The sequence below is a fragment of the Manacus candei genome, unplaced genomic scaffold (assembly GCF_025592945.1).
Source record: "Manacus candei isolate 608988 ecotype Guabito, Panama unplaced genomic scaffold, ASM2559294v1 h1tg000033l, whole genome shotgun sequence".
Taxonomy (NCBI): Eukaryota; Metazoa; Chordata; class Aves; order Passeriformes; family Pipridae; genus Manacus; species Manacus candei.
Genome location: NW_026138081.1, coordinates 6,737,396 through 6,759,435, shown reverse-complemented (window position 1 = coordinate 6,759,435; position 22,040 = coordinate 6,737,396). Strand labels below are relative to the sequence as shown.

At 42.0% G+C, this 22,040-nt stretch overlaps 1 protein-coding gene across 10 annotated transcripts in view; it reads left to right on the top strand.

Annotated features, from left to right (window-relative positions):
- The window catches only part of DPF3 (double PHD fingers 3), a 170,539-nt gene that overhangs the window by 54,581 nt on the left and 93,918 nt on the right, over positions 1–22,040 (top strand). For 9 of the 10 annotated variants that reach the window (XR_007905173.1, XR_007905172.1, XM_051791585.1 and 6 more), the window contains 2 exons: positions 15,358–15,518; positions 20,583–20,690. Coding sequence is in view for 8 of the 10 variants with exons in the window: in XM_051791585.1 (XP_051647545.1) it covers positions 15,358–15,518; positions 20,583–20,690 (269 nt within the window). In the remaining 2 variants the exon portion in view is untranslated. Of the gene's footprint in view, positions 1–4,773; positions 4,940–15,357; positions 15,519–20,582; positions 20,691–22,040 lie in introns of those variants that run through there. The other variant, XM_051791590.1, reaches the window with a different exon arrangement.

Sequence of the window (22,040 nt, the reverse complement as noted above, 5' to 3'; positions counted from 1 at the left end):
GGAGTAGGAGCTACTTAGTAGGAACAGACATAATTTCATCTAAGATGATGCTGGCTGAAGACACAGCTGCCAGCTGTTTATCAGCTGGCTTTATACTGACGGTTCATTTTCCTTTAGCATGCTCTGTGCTTGTACTTCCCCATCTTCCTTCAGTCTTCTGGCTTGCTAGACCAGAAGAAGGGGTATAAGAGAGCCATGAATATATAAATGTATAATTTTCTTATAATTGAACTTCTTTCTGGCAAGAAGTCACATGAAAATCAAGATAAGAGATCCCCCAGCTCTCCACTACCCCCACAAAAAGAACGACCTGGAAGGGGCTGTATCTAAACACCTAAAATGCCAAATAAACACCAAGTATTCTTTGTATTCAAAAACCACGTGAGTTCCTATAGATCCTCCAAAGTAAAGTATTCAAAGTCATTCATGGAAGCCTTAATACCAAGAATCCATGTGGCAGTGATTCATTTGTAAATACATGCAATCTGTGTATAGGCAACACTACAGATCAGTGATAGTCAAACCTGAGAAGTTTGGTTCTTGAATGGACTGAGAGGGAGGGACATAATCACCATGGTGTGGTAACCAGATTCTGTGCTGTGATATGCTGTTTTTGATGCATTGTCGTCATTGTTGCATATTGATGGTAAACTGTGAGAAGATGCTTTAGTGAAGTGTGAGATCATCACACCATGATTAGTTTGTAGAACTCTGCAATTGTGTTTTCTTCCTGACTGCTGGTGAGAGGAGTTGCTTTCCATCTCTCCATCTTTTTGCTTCTCTCTTTGACTACATCAAAGATTAAAGACCAATCTCTAGTTCTTTTAAGTATTGGCTAAGCCTTCTTGTTTGCTGAGCAGAAAGGCTCACATGTGATGTTTCAAGGAACTCAAGTTGAGCATTGTTGAGCTATGTAATACATTAAATTGTTTTCCGTCTTCTGAAAAAAAATGGCCTGTGTTTCACTGAGTGACATGGTGCTGTGTCCTAGTTTTTCTCTTTATGCTGAGAAAGATTTAGTGTGTAACTGTCTAGTGTTATATTCCACAAAAACTCCAAAGAATTTCTGAAGGGTTTTTCTTTTGTAGCTTTCACCAAAGATGAGATTTTTTTAGCATTTGATGCATGTGGCTTGTGGTTCTCTTTGGGGAGCAGAGGTGACAGTTTGGAGAGGAAGGAGATCATCGTTCTGTTGCACATGTGATAGAACCAACAGTGCTACTGTCAAATAATCACAGTTCCTAAGCTAATCACAATGGAGACCTGTCCCCTCCAGAGGACAGAGGAGGCTGCTCTGTGCTCAGTCGCAACTACACCAAGATGATTCATCTGTGTATGATGGTACTTGGAAGCAGAAGACTTCTGTACTCTCCTTAAAATGTGACCTTCTTGCAGATCCTTTAATTTTCTTCCCTTCTCAACTCCTGCTCATGGAGGGACTCTTCCTTTTTCCCTTCCATTGCCTTGTAGCTGTTTCGCTTCTCCCGATGAATGTCAAGTGTTTTGGGCCTGCAGCCCTAATGGGTGGGGGCTAAGACTTGGATCTACCCTTGAGACAGAGTGGAGCCAGCAAAGACGGGTTATTTTAAATTGTGTGGTGACAAGCCTTTTTTCCCCCTCCCTTTTTGTTCCCAGAGGATAGCTGGGGAAGTTTGTTGTGCCAAATGCTTGGAATGTGGTTTTTCTCCTCTTCCTCCCCCTTCAAAACAGAAAGAGAAAACTTTATACTGTGAATTGTCTTAATTGGGGAACATAAATCCAAACTGTAGTGCAGCATTGCTGGGCCTAGACACCTATTGAAGTTTAATGAAGGAAGAGCAGCTTTCTCTTGCCCTCCTCTCTCATTCTCTCCCCACATCAAACTCTTTCTTGTGGTGCCATCCTGTTCAGATGGGAGCATGGGAATGCCTGTGAGAGTGTGTGCATTTGTCCAAAGTTCTCACGGGTCTGAATGCAATATGTGACTCCTTTAAAATAATGCAGTCAAAGTGATGCATGGACATTCTCCCAGGCTGAAGTTAGTTGTGTAGCCAGTGTAGGAAAAAGAAATAGAGACTCCTCAGGGTATCTATCCGAAGTGGCTCTAAGCCCATTTGAGGGAAATCCATGCTGGAACAGAGATTTGATGGTTCATGTGCCCTGACCATATGTTTTGGACTGATGACAGGGTCCCATGTTAAATGTTATATGACTTTTTATTCCTTGTGTCAAGAACCGATATTTTCTCAGGACTTGATAATAAAGTATTTCCTTATCACTACTGACTGACTGAAGAGATGTCTCATTACATCCAGAATAGAAAATAAGAATCCTTCTCCTTGTCCTAGCTGTGGTAATGGGAATAAATTGGTGCCCATCAGCTTGTATTGGATGTAATGGAGTCTCTTACACAAAAAGCCAACCTGAGAGGGCCTTGATCAGAGCATGAATGGGAGTATAATTACACTGAGTGTAATGACATATACTTTAGCAAAGATGGACAAATTCATCTGAAATGGCTTTGGAGAGAATGCCAAAAGCAAAAGCTTCCATTTGGCACTGATGTTTCGAGGAGAAAAGCAATTCACATAGTGGAAGAAAGGTAGATTGGGACAGTAACAGGAAGAGAGTTTAATTAGAGGGTCCTGCAACTCCCAAAATTTATTAAAGCCAATGTTGACTGGCTCTGAGATCTGCTGCAGTAAAATAATAAAACTTACTCTCAGGTGGAAATGCTTCTTATGGTGGTGCAAGACCACTGTTCATCTTCAGTTCTGGATAATATAACATTCCTACAGGAGATATTTTAACCTGCTAGTAATATTTTACTGCTTTTGCCTGCAAGCTCATCCATGCTTGTGTAACATTAAGCATTAAAACTCTTACTTTTATCAAATTCACCAACCAGTTTTATCAACTGCTGCTGATGCAGCAATGGAAGTCTGGGAAGAACTGCTTGCTTTTGCTTTGAGAGATGGGATGAAAGGTTAGAGGGGGTGGATGGTGATTGCATGAGCAATGCAGGTCAGGTTACTGTTGGATTCCTCTTGCAAGATAAGTGAGAGCCCTCTGAAAGGTAATTATTGGAAAGCATAAATTCCTGAGATAACCTGTCCAAGAAGAAATAGTGACAGGAGCAGAGGCCATGTGTTAAAGGCTAGCCATTACTCCAGGGCAATGGGCTAACCTCTCTCTCTCTCTTTTTCTGCAACCTCTCCTTGCTCTGACAGTTGACTCCCTCAGTTCTTTTCCTTCAGTTACTTGTCAATCTTTTTCTCATCCTGTTTATAGACCACTGTGATAGTTGTCTCCATTCTGTACTAATTAGAGTGCAGACAAGTGGAGATTCAGTATGCAGTTTAGTTCCATGTCCAAATTCTTGTTTAGTCGTTGTCTGTGCTTGTCATTGTCATTGTCACTGCCACTGCAGTGTTCAGGTAGCTTTTACAGGATATATGAAGAGAAAAAAGGTTACTCTTGTATTTCTTTAACTGATTTTTCTATAGAAGAAGTTCAACAAGCTTTCAGAATGACATGGAGTCAGCTTTGTCTCTGAATCAAGAAAATTGCTAGATGGCAGTTGGGGAAGGAAGTCTTGCAGAGTGAGAAAACAGATTTCAGAAGAAAAGATGGAGCAAAACTGGGAAATAAGAAAAGTGACTTCTCTTCCTTTATGGCTTCGTTATGCAAACTCTCTGTGTCTCATCTGTAATACAGAGATAATGATATCTACCCAGCTCCTATTTTGACCAGTTGATTGATTAATGACTGTCTCCTGATCCCCAGATTACACTTTTGTGACCTGTAGCTTTAACTACTGCAGTGTATTACATCCCAGAAAGAAAATGGAAGCAATGTGTTAGCTCTGGCTAGTTCCAGCTGGGAAAACATGATAAACTGACCTGAACAGCCTTGCCCACGTGTACCTGCTTCTGAGACCTCATTCTAAAAGTGCACTGAAGCATGGTCTGTCTGTTCAGCTGCCATCTCTGTTCAGCAAGACATTCAAATATCTGCCTAATTTTGAATTGAAGGAGACCTGCACACTCAATAATGTGCTGTGCTGAACTGGGACCTGATGCTTGGTCACAGGCAGGGTTTCATCATGAGTATTTGAAGACCTCAGTGAACACATAGGGCTAAAGATACATCCAAAGTCTGCCCTAACATGATGGGGGTATGCATTAAACAACTGGAGTCTTTCAGAATAGTGAAACCTGCCAAAAGAGTAAGCTGCTTGAGCAGAAGAAAGGATCTTTATTTTGCAGAGATAATTGCAGCAACACACTTTTGTAAACTTTGCTAATTGTTAAGTGAATTACAAGGCTTTTCTGTTTCCTTTAACTGTTCTACAGTAATAGCCACCTCAATCTGATACTTGAATTAAGGTGGTGCTGTGAACAGGAAGCAAGCCAGAAGAAAAACAGGTGCAAGGAAAGTCAATATGTAGGGGAACAACCATCAGATATTTGAGTTTCTGAAAGCAAGTTTTGGCAAGCATTTTTTCTTGACTTTATTAAGGAGTTCCTCTTATGTGCTTCCTAAGTAACTACAGAAACAAGGGCACAGGTGTTCGAAACATCACTCCTCAGAGTTAAATGTGAATATTTACAATGAGAGTTTTCTCTGTTCCCACGGGATGTGTTCCAGTTGCAGAAGATCCTGTGCCTAGACCTTCAAGTTAGTTCCAGTTTGATCTCAATACAGGGCACTCTTTATGCTGAGGAACCTGTGAGATGATGTGTTGGATGCATCTGTTTCACCTCTTCTAACTCTTATTGTTCCTTTTTTGAGGATTGATAACATTGCCTCAGCAGAGGAATGCCCATAATCTGCCCTACTTCCATTTGTGGGTAGAGCTGGAGGAAGGAGGTGAGAAAAGGAAATCTAACTCACAGTCCTCTTGGGAATTCCCCTATGTGGTGTGAGTCAAGTATGTCCCTGCTGTACATCTGCTGAGGTCAGTAGATTTATACAAGTAACAGAATGATTGTTCCTATGTATTCAAGAGAAGTAATAACTCAAAGAAACACAATCTTATTTATCTAGGCTTGAGATGACTTTGTAAAGAACAGAAAATATGTTTTCCTGTGGTGTTTTCTGGGGTTGATAATTACTGACTGGGTAGAGTAGATTTTTGTATTTTCTTACATGTGTATTCTGTTTGTTATATGTATTGTGACTGAGGAACTGAAAGTACTACCCATTCAAGATTAGTAACTTTATCTTTAAAGTATTGGCTCTAGCTGATTTTTTTTCCATAGCTGACCTCAGAGGCAAAGTAAACTCTAATAATTATGTGGTTTTATGTTAGATCTATATAAATCTCTACTTTGCTACTTGTCTAATCATTTTCACCTGAGCAAAATGGATTGCTTCCTGTAGCGGGATTTCCTTTGCAGCAGGAGAAACCAGGTTCCTACAAAAGAGAAAAGTCAGCAGAAAAATGTGAGCTCACTAACTCTTTCTAGTCAAAGGACAGGAAGTACCTAAAATTTTAATGCAATTACAGTTTGGTGTGGTGGGGAAGCTTGCCTGCCATTTAAGAACATTTGTACTACTTTTCTACTTGCATGTTTATTTTAATCTCCTTTAAATTGTGCCATCTGGATTGAATGACACTGTATATTTTTCTACTATGTAACTGCACAAGGTGCAGGGGAAATCCCAGCCTGAGAACTTCCAAGAGGGCTGGCTAACAAAGGTCATTCAGACCAGGACTGTGCTGTAGAGCTTGGACTGTTGTGACTCTGACACGGCTTAAAGCATGCAAAACCTCCGTGGTCTTTCCTGGCATCTTGCTGCCTGTTGAGCTCTGATGGAGATACATGGCTTCATGAAAGATGAGATGCTTAGAGACACATGAAAAGGAATGCTCTCGTCAGCTTAGCTGATGTGATTTGGGCGAATGATGTAAAAGTGGTGGTAGGGAAAAACTCCTTCCATTTGCATACACTGTGTCTCCCAGAAGGCTGTGCTGACTGAGTGACCTAGCTGTCACCACTGATGGTGTGAACAGACTTTGCCCCATTGCAAACAAACAAGTGTGCTATTTGAAGACTAACCCAAGCTGGTTGTACTGCTGGAGACTACCTCTGGTGGCAGAAGGGGTTTTGTGAGCTCGCTGTCAACTCCTCCAGGCAATGTCATCTGGGTTTGCTCAAACAGATCAAATGGCCTTGCCTGAACTGAATCAGGGAGCACTCACGCAAGTATTGCTACTGGCAGGAGGTGTGGGAGCAGTAAGCTGTAGGAGACAAGCAGTGAAAAGCAGCAGGGTAGGAGGGGAATGGGTGATATTTTTAGCTAGCAGAACTAGAGCCAGGAGAGGATTTCTGTTCATGATCTGAGCATCTTTTTTGTACAGACAGTGCTTGAAGTAATGCACACGATTTATTAGTGAGTAAATGTAGGGTCTTCCTGTGTTCTGCAGGGGAACTGTTAAAGCTACAAAGGCAGTCATGGCGGAGTAATTTGTAGAACTCTGGTTTGCTGTCTTCCTGGTGCTTGGGTGATAGATTATGGTTTTTACTAGGAATGCAAAAGATAGGTCCACTGTGGGAAATCAGAACCGTGGGAGCTGAATGGATAGACTTTGTCTTTGTCTACATCTGGCCCCTAAGACTATGGTTGCACTAAGCCAAACAGAATTCTGGTGACCCCAAGCCCTAGCAGCTTGAGTTGCTTCTTTAAAAATATATATAAAAAATCCCTTGGATGTTGTCACGTCCAATCTAATACTGTTGCTGAAGTTTTCATTAGTTCATTCCTTTAGTAATTGGAGAGAATTTCTGACCTTTTGGGGGAGGTTAGGACCAAGCTGAATTTTGACTGCTGTCTTCAGATACAAAAAAACTCCGGGTTATTACCTTTCACACCTGTTGTTCATTTAATTGGATGTGGCTGCATCTCTTTAAAACAGAAACCCTGGCCTGGGAAAGGATAGATGCTCTGAGATATCCCCAAGGAATCTGCCTCTGAGATTAACGTAATTGGTCACTGCGCTGAGTCTAATAGAGATTATATGCAATGCCCGTCCCTGGAAACACCTTAGGTAGCCTGGTGTATGGCATGGAAACTGCTGCTGATACCTCACAATGGGAATGAAAGAGAAGTAAGAGGAGATGTGGACAAATTGCCACATGCGCCATAGTATGATTGTTCAAAGTCCAGTATATTTAAATGGGGCCAATAACTTAATCTTCTGAAATACCCAATTTCATAAGCACACATCATCTTGTACCTGTTGTATCTAGCCAACAACTCTGCATGTTAACAGCTGAATGAGATGGGCACTGTGATCCTACTCTCTTGGCTTTGAGAGCTGGGAATGTTGCTGCAGACCTTGACCGGGGCCATGCACAGCTGCAGGAAGAGAAGCACCTCCAGCTCTGGTCCTTGTTCCTGCACAAAACGGCAGCAGATCTTGATCCTGAAAGCTAGATTTTTGTTGACAAAATACCATCATGTACCACACTCTTCTTGGCAGTATTAACTTGTGCTGCTGTTTCTCTTCTTTAAATGGAAAGGCCGGTAGAGCTTTTATACTTCTACAATACCTGTGAGGATGGGTTAATCAGATTGATTTTTTTCAGATTTTAAGTTAAGCCTACCTTTTGTAATTTTTCTTCAAAGACAGACTTTTTGCATGAGATGATACCTGTAATTTCACACTGGATTAAATTACAGCCTAAGTCTGTTTTCAGAGTAGTGAATGTAGCTCACTCTACGAGGCTGTGTTCTCTGCTATGAATCAGCATCACACCATGATTCAAGCAGTGTCAATTCTGGACACAAATACCCAGCAGGGATTTCCAACCCACCAGGTGAAATCTGCTGATAAATATCTGACCAAAGGGGATTCCTTTGCCCTTCTGTATAAGGGATGGGCTAATGCTGGGTGCTTGGAGGAGGGTGCCGAAAAACATCACATTGCTTTTATACTGATCTGGGATTCAACCTAGACTCATGGCTCAGGTCACCTTCTTGACTGCTGTAATGTCTGGGCTGTGCCAGTGCTGATTCAGGAACTTGTCATCAGCTCTCTGATGGTTTCTAATCTCTTGCATTGCATGCAGTTTATGCACCTACCACAGTACTTTGAACAAATGCTTGAAGTTTGTCTATTTTGACTTGCCTGTATGAGTTCTTCCAATGAAAGGCATTAGCTCTCCTGGCAAGCCTTTTCTTCCCTTTACCCTCTGATCACTGCTGCTCCGGTAACACTGTCTCTGCTTGCATCTGTGTACTACTTTGCGTTCAGATTTGTGTAGTCTACCTACTACTGAAACAGTCCTGCTAGACATTTTTTATTCTGACTCCCAGGCTTGTTGTCCATAAGTTGAAATTATTCAATATGTATAGAAATGAAATAGCTGCCTCAAGCTGGCTCTTAGAGAGTCTAGGATAGGCATGTGTTTGTGGGCCTTTAGAAAGCTGCCAAGTTTATGTTAAAAAACTGAAAGCCCAGAAAGTTTGAGTCATTCTGTAGCACATCTGGAAATCCTGTTTTGCCTTTGCTTATGCTCACACCCCTTACATCATTAGAAAATGTTGTGCAGGGACAGATGCAACTGACCACTATGAGAAAACTGAATCTGCACATTCCTGGACTTTCTGGCTTGCCATTGGAGTTTGTGGTAGGATTTTGAACAATTTGTTACGCTTCACTTAACATCAGGAAAGCCATTCTGTATTTCTCTTGAGTCTCTATGTCCTACCTTTCTGCAGTTGCAAAAGGTGCATGCTTGTAGCATTTAGGAACTGCTTAAAGACTAGAAATTCCGGAGAGTACAGCCAAAGGAGGCGCCCAGCCAGGCCTTTGCTGTTTAATGCTTAATAGTGGTCTGACACTCTTGCATGTGTCATTTTCTTTTGCTTGGATCTTTTGATGAATGTTGTGTTAGCATCTTGCAATGTAATGTGAGGAGCAGAGCAGAATGCTTTATCTCTTCTGGGACAATACTCTGGAGCTGGGGGTTTGCTGTCCAAAGATGCTGCAAGATTCTGGTGATACTGGGCTCTGTTAAGCACAGGTTTCCAGTTGCATCTGGGTCTAGAAAGGAGAAGCATATGTTCAAGCAGCATGAAAGCTTGAACTTAGTTCACTGTGCCCTTCATGAAAGTCAAGGGTGTTTCAGAGTCTATGAGGAAAAGGCATGAGGAAAGGTGGGGGACTATGGACTTCTTTGGCTTGTGTTGTGATAGAGTGAGTACAACAGTTTTGCAACTTGCTCTGTCTTCGTTGCTTATCTAGGCTAAGGTAGAGAGTGAGAGTAGGCCAGCCCAGATTGGAGAAACACACATGAGCATGGCTAGGCCACAGCTTGAGAAGAGAATTATGCTGACTGGAGAGGAAGGGCCTTTTGCTGATTGTGTCTATTCGATTTCCCACATTAATGTCTGTCTTTGGATCATTAACAACATTAGTGCATGTAATGTTTCCCACTTCCAGCCAGCCTCACTCTGACCTCTTCTTACTTTAGCCTTTGCCAGGCATGCTGCCCTTGCTTTCAACACTGAGAGATTTGGGAGAGTACTGTGGGCATGAGTGGGAAAAGGACACATAAAGCTTTGTCTCATCAATGTAGTGGCTGGCATTACTGCCTGTATACTTTATCATATTCCCTGGAGGTTTTGCATAGATATTAAATAGAAATGGTTGAAGAATTGAGCCCGTGGCATTCTTCATGTCATGGCTCATGGCGAGAAGGAGGAGACGCCTGTCAGGGGCCTCCTGGGATCTGCTGGAAAGGAGTGAGTTTAGCCAGCTCAGTGCAGTTCTCTCAACACTTGCCAAGACATAGGGTTGGCCAAGCTGGTCTGCAGTGTTGCAGGCAGGTGATAGCTCAGGTAGCACCTGCATGGTTTTTTAGTTTCTATTCAACTTTGTGAGAAGGCCTGAGACCCCACTGATGCTTCATTTTCAGACTCGTTCATGAATGCCTCCAAAAGGAGTTTGAAAAATATTTTCTGAAGCTACAATGCATTATTTCTTTCACACCACTTCTCAGATCTTGTCCAGTTTGAAACTGGATGGTAGTGCTGCTGAAGAGCAAATTCTGATTTAAGATGTCTTTTTCAGTTGTCCTCAGTGTTCCTCATAGTGTCAAATTATCTAAAATATAAGATTAGAGTCTAAACACACAGTAAACAAAAACTCCATGGGTCTTAAGGAAAACAAGTTTCACATTTTTGATGAATGCTGGGGACCATTGCAAACAAAAGGAAAAGTCTGCTCCTTTCTATTATATGACTAGTCATTTCTGTCTGTGCTATCAGCTTTTTACTTGCCTAGTCATGTAGTGAGAAGGTTTTAGAGGGAAATGACTAGAAAGAGGCCTGGTCTCAGGAACTGGAGAAAATATGGATTCAAATTCAGAGGATCTGGTGGAAATTTAAGAGCTGCATCTAAGGAGAACTGGTTCTTTGTTATATAAGTTTTCCCGGAGTGGTGTGGACCTGTAATCATGGCTGAACTTGGCTGGTTATATGTCTTCAGTGAGTGCTCACCTTCTCTGGATCCTAACCTGAAATGTGTTAGGCATTGCAGAAGGGCTTGTGCTAGATTCTACCCATTTTGTAGCTTTTGTAAAAGGTGTAGTGCACTCAAATATCTGTGAGTTTGCAGGATGGGCTGGGAAGTAGTGGTGGAAAGCTGCTCCACTTCTTTCAGGGGCCCATCAGGATCCCTTGTCAGCACAGAAATGAACATCATAAACCAGGCAGGTTCTTTTTTTTTTTTCTTCATTTTTTGCATGCTTAGACAGAGGAGTCATGGCACTAGGTACTGTATAGAAAAGTAGTAAGTTGGAGTCTGCTCAGAAATCTTATTATCTGGTTAGAGCAGGCAGGCAAAGGTTGAGAGAAGGAAAGAGTTGTTCTTCACTGACCTCACTATTACCTGACCTGATTCCACGATAGAAAACTTCAGTTTCTTCACATTTAAAAGGACAGTGACCTCAGAAAGTCACAGGTCCAATCTTCCATGCTGGTGCTTACTGTCATGCCAATGACTACCTGCAAGGCTGCAAAGATTTCCACCAGCCTCACATCACTGTCCCAGCACCTACAGGGCTGATGGTGCTTTCAGAGTGCTCATCTCCCCATTCACACTGAGCTTCCACTGCTCTGAGCCTGCTGTTTAGTTTCAATCCTACCTTTTTTCACCAATAAAGAGCCCCTAACTCTTACTAAATATTTACTCCTCCTATGCAGCTTTGCAGAGGTTTGTAAAACCATAGGTTGTCTTTTCCAAGTCAGGGAGCTTTTATTAGTCAGCCAGAATGGGGTTATTTTAGTGTCTGTGGGCTGGAATGTAAGTCCAAAGCTTGCGTGTATGCCAGCAGTGTTGCTGGCATGCCTGTTCCAAACATCTGGGATTTCACCTGTGGCTCTGCACTGAAGTGCTCTTTGCTTTTTGCAGTGTGCTGACAACTGTAATCTGTATTTCCAGTTGTGCTGCCTTCAGTACGATTTGCCTTCCTTTACCAGCAGTTGTTCATGTCTCCTCCTTGGGTTTTTTCCCCCAGCATCTTTGAAATCTGCACATATGCTGATGATTTTGTGTCATTAATATCAATTTAGACAAGTCTTTGTGACCTTTCACTCTCATGTCCAAAGGGAAGAATTGACCCCTGCAGTCAGTCACAGCACAGCACTGACTCATACATACTTTTCATAAAAATAATGCAGAAATTCCCCATAGTTTTTACCCATAGTTTTTCAGGAGATGAAGTGTAAGCCTGCCATAGCAACACACTTTGAGAAAACTATGAAGCATGTAGCATCAGATAGTTAATCTTTTTCTGACATACGATACACTTTTTACTATTAATGTTGTCCATTCTTTTTTTTCCTCCTCTTGTACCTCACTTGCTCAAACTCAAACTGTTTGAGTTTCATTTGAGCTTGTGTGCTCTCAGTCTTATTCCCACCCTTGTCTGTTCTCCAGCTCCATTGTAAACCTACTAGGAGGGGACTGGGATTTGTCCCACCTCTCTGATTCCACAGAGATGAACACAATAGGACTGTACTTTTCTTTTTTTGCCCTGATTCTAATAGTATTTTCTGTATTGCTTGTATAAGATAAAATATGCTCTGCTTAAATATGTAGCACTGAAAACAAAGAAAGTTCCTTAAAAAAAAAAACTAACTGAAATTTGGAACAAGTCAGAATCCCTCCAGTAAATACTAATGGTAAAACAAAACAACCAGCCACACAAAAGTAATTGCAAGGAAGCTGTTTACCACTGAGATATGAGTGTCATAAGGAAATACTCTTTCTTTACTTTCCTATATTTGATTATTTGTCACGTTAAAAAAAATTTATAATTGAAGTCAGAGCAATTCCTTAAGGTCTCAGTGTCTGAATAACTTTCCAGTGAATACTTAGGGGACTGCATTTTTTTGATCATGCTTGCTGTAATGGAGCCAAGGCAAGCTTTTTTAAAGTATGGAGGTGACTAAATGCTTCTCCTAAATGATTTTTTTTCTATAAGGCATAAAATACATATTTAAAATCTTTAAAATAAATGTAATGAAACAACTAGACTACAAGATTTTGCCAAGAATGATTTTGACCTAATAGCTTAGTTGCTTCTTTGTCATGAGGATCTCAAAATGTCTTTTCTCCCTCTTAAAAAAATCTGAAATTTAATCTTACACTGTACTTGATAGTGTGATTTAAAGCCAAATATTTAACATTCTAAGATTTATAGTTATTTTCAGTCTTAAAAGAAGGCAGAAACTGAAATAATCTCCCATCAGATCCTAAATCTGGGTTGCTGAGAGGTACTGTTAATATGAGTGCTTTGTGGTGTGCATATTCTGATGACTGAGGTGATTTTTGGCATAAGGAAAACCTAAGCAGTTATGGCAGTTTGTTGTCACACAGCTGTGCTCTTCCTTCCAGTAAACTCCATGGAGTTAGTGAGCATCCCTGGCTTAATACTGGAGGAATTTGACATAGCTCTGCACTAGCTCAAGTGTTTGTGGAAAGAGCTGTTAATCTTTGATCAACTGGAGTCTCCTTGTTACTGACTTTGATTACACAAGTGTACAACTTTAATTACAGCTTTTAATAAGCTTTCATTTCTTCCTAGCCACATTCTTTGTATAGTAGTGCAGCTTATCTCTTCCTTTCTCCCTTGTTCCCCTTCCCTTCCCCCCTGCCTTTTTATGGAAAAGGGCATTTGAGGTCATTGCAGGGGATTCGATGTCCAGAGGGATCCTGCCATACACGCTCTGCCCACAGCTGTACCCTCCACTTGCTTGCACAGTCTAGAGAGCTCTCTCCTTCAGCTGCCCTGCAAAGATCCCCGCACCAGCATCTGCCTGGGAGTTGGTGGTCAGCAGGGGAGTACAGGGCTGAGAGGCATCACATTCGCACAGACATCCACTGCTGTACAAAACCACTGAAAAACCCTTAGAAAGTCTCTGTAGCCAAAGGATGTACTGAGTCCTGTGTGAATTTTCTGCTTGTGAGGAGCTTTCCCCTTTTCTCCCTTGGGGACACTGTGAAATGTGGTAGCTGAGAGTGGCAAAGGGCATCAGGAAGCTGGTGGGCTCCAGCATCTACCTAAGGTACTCATTCCACATCCACAGACTTAGTTCTGGCTACCCTCTGGTCATTAGCAAAATGACCTGGTGAAAGCTTTGTGAGAGACTTAGACTTGTAATTGTAAATACAATTACAATGACATTGAGATATGGTTTAAAACAAGCATAAGGAAATGCTTTTTTTTAACATGAGTTGTATTTCACCTGTGGAACTCTTTGCCCCACAATGTTTTAGGTATGAAAAAGATCAGTGGGTTGAAGAGTTTGTTGGATAAGTTAATGGAAGGAAGATTCATCAAGGTCTATTAAACATAATCTTCCCATCACTGAGTGGCCTGAGACTTGCGGAGACTGAGTTTTGATCATCAGAAGTGAGAAGAGGGAGCTAAAGAGGTGCCTCCCTTGGTATTTGCTGTATTTGTGCCCTTCCTGAGCCTCTGTGTTTGGCCCCTGCCAGGAAGAGGATATGGGGCCAGTACAGCCCAGAAGAAAAGCGTTTGATTCCCATGGAAGTAGTAAGGTGCGACTGAGGAGTGCCTTAAAAGATGTGAGTCACAAAAAAGGTGCAAATGGTAAAACTGAGCATTTTGAACTGATTTAACATTCAGACGTGTGCAAACTTTTAAAATGCCAGTTGTGCCTACAAAAGAGGGTAGTGGGGAAAACAACTAATAGAACAGGAAAGGGAGCCCTTTCCATCTCTGTGCATGCATCCCTTTGGCTCCCTTGCTGTGTGTGCTATACTCTTTTTGCACACTAATGAATATCAGAGTCAGAGCAAGTTATGCTATATATCACTCTACTCCTGTTTTCTAATGAACTCACCCCTAATGGGTAGCTTTCCTAGCTGTTTGTGTCATGACTAAATTTCACCTTGACAATAGATCAAGAATGAGGTTCAGCAGTGTGGCCCACCTACTTTGCAATGCTTCAGCACGACAGCTGCTTTGTGTCCTCAGGGTAGCTTTACTTTGATGCTTTTCACTGCTTAGAAAAATTTGAAGGGAAGATTCTGGTAATCTCCAGCAGGCGGAGTTTTTAAACTTTTCTCAAGGGAAGATGAAGATTCCACAGAATTTTTGAACAAATAGTTTTTTATGAAATAAGTGACACTGTCTTTAGAAATGCTCCTCCCACTGGGTTCCAGAGGAAAGTAGCATTTACCATGCTAGATCTTACTGGTCACTGTTGTAGCCTGATGCTCTTGGCACCTCAGGCTTCACTGTGGAAAACTCTGGAAGGCTTCTGACAAAACGTCTAGTCTGACCATTGCAGACATAGCTCTAGTTGTTAAGGGATGTGTTTTCATGCCTCAGAAGTGCACAATAAGAGGACTACATTCTTTGATCTTATGGGCTCTCTGATGCCAAAAATGCTAGAGTGAAGTTCTTCTAAACTTGGCTGGCTTTCTGGTTGCTCAAAATATACTGCAGGAGTTGCTGTAACATGGGATTGAAATGACTGGTTTGCTGAATTGGCTGGACAAACTATGGGGGGAAGAAAAACAATAGAGTGAGTTCATCATGGTGTACATGTGCCTGACCCAGGGTCATGGGCCAGTGTGGTTGCATCATTTGCTCATTCAGTAGCCATGCTGCTATTGAAAAGATCTGTGTCTGGTTCCTGAGAGTCTGATCTTTTGGTGACACTTTCTGCATGATCTGCTTCAGCAGTGTCTCGTGTCCGCAACCTTTGCATCTATTCAGGCAAAGTTTTTCTGTTTGTCCATTCTTAAATCAACCTCATGTCCCCTTTTCCTAGTCTTGTTGGAGGGGGCAGCGCAATCATTCTCACTGACTGCCCTGTCTCTTTTGGCAGACTTGGGGACCAGTTCTACAAAGAAGCAATTGAACATTGTCGCAGCTACAACTCTCGGCTGTGTGCCGAGCGAAGTGTCCGTCTTCCCTTCCTGGATTCACAAACTGGGGTAGCTCAGAACAACTGCTACATCTGGATGGAGAAGAGGCACAGGGGACCAGGTTGGTAGCGTTGTGTCTGTGTATGCATGCGCATGTATCGAGGGTTGGCCGCTGAGCCCTCATGGGGTTTAATTAATAGGAGCAAAAATCTGCTACAGGCCACACAGAAGAGAAGCTGCCTAAACCTCTGTGTCTGCAGGGGATTTTCTTTAGTAACTGCAGAGAGCTCATGCTAATTATTCTCTCTCTACCTGTAGAAGTGTGTGACATGGTAGTTTCTAAGGCCTCATCAATGTAGGTCTTTTAATGCTATCGATCCCAGTTTGTAGCAGAAGACACAATGCTCTGCTCTAAGTAGGATTGGAATTATCTTCAAGGTGGAGGTGGGAGTTTCTCAGATGAATGCTGAAAATAAGGAACTGCATTGGGAAGGATATAAAACCGAGGTAAAATATAGAAGAGTCCAGTTAATGGAATGTGCGTTGTTCCAACGGTTAGAAATATACATATATATATACACATATAAGTCCTGATTCTGTTTTGGACTTGGATATCAGTTTTGGAGCTGCAGTTCCCTTGGGTGCAGAAAGAAGTTGGTGTATTTCCTTAAGGAGCTTTGGCTAATGCCTGTTCCAAAGCTCAGTGAAGCTCAAGGGAAAAGAGCACTGTTTTTTTTTGTGGACTTTGGTCAGTCTTTCCTTTGTTAGAGTAAATCCATCTGAAATCCTTGTTTGAGAGGCAAAGGACAGTCACTAGCTCAAAACCTGGAGATGTTACTCTGACAGAAGTCCTTCTGAACCACAGGGGAATTTGGCTAGGGTATATCTCAGTATCTGAGCAACAGTATGCTCAAGGAACAGATTTTTTGACAGCACCAAACTGGGTTACTACTCTTTTTTTTTTTTCTTTAATAAAGACCAGAGAATCCAGGCAGGAAGGGGGCTAGGGTACATGGTCACTGGAAGCATGACATGTACATGTGCATAAATACCTGCCAGTTCCTGTAAACCATACTGAACTCCCCCTCCTCCCCTCAAATTCTAGATCTGAAATTATGGGAAGGTGCAGCCTGCTCTAGCCTCTTCCACTGGCCTGTTTACAGGAGATGAAGTGCAAGGAATGCATGGGATGTTTCCCTCACTCTCCTGTAGCTAAGAAAGCAATTGCTGCTTCTGAAGAGTGCTTAGCTGAGACTTAGCTGAAACTTCCCTTCTCCCTTTCCTACGATATACTGAGGGAAGGATCCTTGCGTTCCTCGTATGCCTAAAATATCCAAAGTAGATTTATTGTTATCTTGCACTACTATCAGAAAAGTCTTTCTATAGTAAAATGCAGAAGACACAGGTGTTTTACAGCATTAAAAATACCCTAAGAATTTTTCAGCTACCCAAACTGCTGGGGTAATCTGGGACCACTGAATGTGGTTTACAAGCTGGGAGTTGTCTGACCTTCTGGACTCACCCTTCTTTTGTGGGGTTGCTTCATAACCATATTAGAGTTTTTGCTCCAGCTGAAAATTCCCATTCCTAAAAGATTATGCTTTGGCAAAAGTAGCTTTTTTTTTTTTTTTTTTTTTTTTGACTAATCCATTTACCCAAGGGATTTCTGTTCTTGTAGCATCTTGTTATGAGTAAGGTGCTGCTAGTTTTATTCTTCTGAACACAGTCAGGAGGTATACATAAAAACAGGTATACATCTGCTACATTCACAAGTAATGTTTTGTCAACAGCAACTTCTACAAAGATAGTTAGAAAGTCTTGTGTGTGTCTCATTGATGTCTGTGCACTTGCAGAAGAAACCATTATAAAAGTGTTACAGCATCACACGAGGAACCAAGAAGTCTTAATGCTTTGCCTATCTCAGACACAAGCTCTGTGGACTACCTTGAGCAAATTCGCTCTGCAAGTCTTTCTTTCCTCACTTCTGATAGTGAACTGTTTGGCAGCTTGCCCTACAAAAAAGGACCAGTGACATTTCTCCTGCAGGTCTGCAGTGGAGACTAATGGTGGAATATTCTTCACAGAGAGTATCAAGTGAAAGAAGCCTCCTGTGTCTGGATTGGCCACCAAACCTTATGCTTTTGTTATTTTGTATTAGAATAATCAGTGTGAAATGAAGCAGCCCTCCTTCCCCATATTTACTTTCCTCTTTCTTGATTTTTATTGGCCCATTTAGTGCTCCCTTTGGTATCTTTGCATAATCTATTTCTTGTAATATTATGGTGAGTCAAAGCATCCCTCTACAGCTTTAGCATGCCTGTTTTTTTGGCTCTGCCAGCCATCCTGGTATCTGTCCTGTGTGCTGTGCTCACTACCATTTACTACCCCTAACCTGAAAAACTGTACAAAGACAAATGGCAAAGCTCCAGGTTCTCTTTTCACTTATACAGGCTTGAAAAACAGAGGAGAGTCAGGACCTCAGCATATTAACCTGGATTCTTGCTGTCCTCTTTGTTAAAGGAGTCAGAAAACTCATCTCATGATAAACAGTTCAGGGTTAATTTCACACAATATCGCACATAACTCCCTCCTTTCCCCCTCCTCGCCTGGCCTTTCACATGAACTTTGAGTTATGACTCTCCTACACTAATAAGATAAACAACATAACTCACTGCAGGTTCTGCTATTTCCTGTATAAGCAAATGGTTGGAACCTTCTCTGGTTGCCCTATAAGGTACCAGAGGGAGAGACAACCCACTGAGGACTAAAGACAGTAAGACCTGTATATTCATTATTTCCATATCCACTGTAAGATCGACTGTGAAGGGGCTAGATTCAAAGTATTCAGGACTGACCCTTTCCTTGTTGCCTCTCCTTTGTGTAAGATCTACACTTTATGTGAGGCAGCACAGCGACAGAGGGGGAACAGGGTAGAGAAGGGAAGGTAGCATTGATGGGTTTGGATCAAGGTAAGGTCTGGTACATGTGTTAAGTTAATTGGATGGCAGTGTATTAATGAACAGGGGTATTGTGAGTAGAACAGAGAGCTTACCTCAAGGGATGCAGAGGTGGTTGTTGGACCATCCATCTCTTATTGATCTACCTGCCACCTGGAGGTTCTCTAGGAAAGAGGCTTTCTGACCTCTCTCCTTTCAAGGATACCTGCTTTATTTCTCGTCGGACTTTTAGCATGTGCAGTTGGCTTTCACTGTCCTGGCTCAGTCCAGAACTGCTCTTTCACATAAGAGTGCTCAACAGTTGAACCTACATTAACAGATACTCCCCCAAAACTTCAGTACATCTTTGCTCTTTTCTGTCTGGGACATAAGCTGTGGTGCTTATTTCTTTCAAATGGCTCCTCTGTGGCAACTCATGTAATGAAGGGCTGATTCTCTGTCCTATTGCTTTGGTCTAATAACCACCATTTCAATGTTGTGTGCAAGTTCTTAAACAGGATCTGCTATGAAAGGGTGAAGCTTCTTGCCTCCACCTCTTTAATTACTCAATCAGAGCCAGGCACAATCCACCTCATCATTAAGGCAATTGTTTGCAGTGGTTAATGTTTGCAAAGTGTTATGAAGAGGAGTGTCCAAACACTATAGAAGTGCTAGTTATTCACATTTTTATTCCCACCAGTCCTAAGCAACCTGTTCTGAAATGTGTCCTTGGAGTAGGCATAATGCCCATCTTGCTGAGCATCAGTGAAAGAAGGGCATGAAAAGCCCAAGTCCAGTAGCATTCTGTACCCTGAAACAGCCAGGATCTCAGCAAATACTCCATCACTTGGCCACAACCAGGAATTATGCTGTAGATGCTATGTTTATGCACCAAGGCCTTGGAAGTTGGTGGAAAGTGCTGGGGTCTGAACTGGCATTCCCAACAGCTGAAATATTTAAAACCAGGAGCTTAGGTTTCACTTGCAGAATTTGATTAGCACGTTCCCTTGAGGTGAATTATTTTATTTTGTCTTCCTCCCCACCCCCAAGTAACAGGATATTGGTTGTTTTCAATATTCGCATTTGGCTTGGTGAGTCATTTTTGTTCCCAAGATGATATACTCTCCTGGCTGCTTCAGAAGGGATGAGAGAACTCTTGGGCCATCCTAATGCCCTTGAGCTGTTCTGCTTTACTGGCATCCCCTAGATGCTGTCCGGCTGTTCATTGCTGGTACATTTTCAGATATGGTAACATCATTCCTGTCCTCTCTTTATGTGGTCTTATTTGTTTTCTGAGGACAATGAGTCTGGAATTGCAGTCACACTGTAGCTCCTTCAAGATAATGACAGGACAGAGGAGCCAAAGCAGAACTGGTGGACAGAGAGGGCAAGGGAAGCAGAGCAAAGAATTTAATTCTTATAACTTTTCTGTGTCTTTCTGGGCATTTCTGTATGTTGTGAGTATCTGGGGCAGTTGAGGATACTTTGGAGCACTTGTCAGTGTGCTTCTGTGTCCCTAGTAGTGATGCATTCATGAAGCCCTGCTGTGTTCTGAATACAAAAGAGCAAAGTATAGCTCAAACACTGGCTAAAGGGTAGCTGTTAGGAGAGCCAGGGCAGCTCAGAGGCCAGCAATGCCAAATGTGATTTAAGGGAGCATGCAATAATGTAAACATTGCTGCTGTATCTCCTCGCTCAATCAGGATATTGGCATGAGGAGCTAATAGTCAGGATGAAGAATTGGTATTCAAACAAATATCCAGAATTTAAGCAAAAATACAGAGTCCATATAGTCAGACCTCTTGGATCTTGTTTTGCTCCCATTTGGAAGACACAGATTTCCTGAGTTGCTCTGTACATCAGGGCTTCAAGATTTGCATGTCAGAACTTCATCTTTTCTCTCCCAAGGGGCCTTCTGTGCCCGTGGAGGAGGCATCGCCCTTGTGACCCAAGAGAGTCTGAAATTCTATTTACCCTGAAGAAATAACAAATTATTTATGTGCAGCTTTGGTTTCAGTGAGCTGAGTGAAGTGTCTAAGTGAAACTTAGATTCTCTGTAGGCCTGATCCCAAGAGGTGCTGAGGAGCCTCAGGAGCACTGGATGCCTTGAGTGGGTAGTTCTGCCTCATGATTTGCAGGATTGAACCCTCCAACAAGGAGATGCTGGAAGGGCAAGAACAAAGATGCTAGAGACAGTGCTTGTGGTTTACAAACTGAAATGTGATTAATTTTTTGCCTTTAATCTTCAGGCCTGGCCCCAGGTCAGCTGTACACATACCCAGCACGTTGCTGGCGCAAAAAGAGGCGTTTGCATCCCCCTGAGGATTCAAGGCTGAAGCTGCTGGAAATTAAACCTGGTAAGTATTTGTTTGCCTTTCTCTCCTGCACTGCAGAGCAGCTGGCATACATGCAAACCTGGCATTTAGACCTTGGACTTTATCTTTGCCCCTCTCCAACCATTTCTCATTGCATCTGTTGTGTCTTACTTGATTTGCTGTCACAATAACAACCAAACCCTCTGCATGCAACTCATCTCTTACAGAAATGTGTACAGCTTGTATTGAATGCAATGGGAGCTGAATTTACCTTCTGTAGGGGTGAATCTTGGCTTCTATTAGCAATTCATAAGGATGTAAAGGATCAATGTATTACTAATTATTTCCTCTGCACATTATTAATACAAAGTCTCACTCTGGCATCTGCCACCTAATCTTTGTGAAAAAGACCACTGTGTGTGTGTAAGAGTACATTGATAAGATTTTTCTTAATGGGGCTGGGGAGAAGGGATGTGGCCAGATTATAAAAAGCAAATAATAGAAATTAGTGAACGTACGCCACATTTGTGTATTTGTGTATTTGTGTAGGTCTGTATGTGTACCTTTGTCCATTATTCTTTCATTCTTCTTGTCCTTGGTATTCTTCTCCCACAATTAAACTATGGGAAGTGATGAGTCTGGATGCTGAATGATTGACTGTAAAGCAGATGTTGAGAAGCTACAGCTGTGTCAGGTAGAGCGTAGTGTTGTGCATTCTTCCCTGCAGTTAGTAATAAAGGCTTGCTGTCTCTGGGGTCAGCCATTATGAGAAAGAGGGAACACATGTACTCACAGCTGTATGTGGTTTTTAAGAGGTGACACACTGCCAGTATAAAAAGTACAGGAGAAACTCCCCAAATGTATATTAAGAATATTAAAAAAACCTGTTTGACAAAAGAAGGTGCCTGGGAACTGAGCTATGCTCAGCAATACTGATGACTTTACTTCTACACAGTAGTTGGTGAAGGGACAGGAAGGGGCAGCAGAGACAAATTATAAATCCATTAAAATCAGAGACAAAATTCCTGTTGATTCTGGTAGAAATAGTTTTTGAAGACTCCCTACCTTCAATATAAGAGACATCAGTGGACAGTTGGACAAGTGGAAGAAATCCCTGTAACCACTCAGCTGGGGTTCAAACCAAGGGCAAAATCTTGGTCAGCAAATAGAACTAGACCTCACAGCAGAGCTGCTTGGAAAGAACTGATGAAATCAGTCATGTACATTGATGAAAATGAGACTGGACTCCAGGAAAAGGATGATGTTGGCTCATAGAAGAGCCTACCTCAGACTTTGTGATGATGCCAGCACCGCTGCAGCTTGATAATTTTATAAGGTAAAGCAGTAGGGTAGAGTTTCACTCTTTTTTGTTTGCATTACATTTCTTTGCTG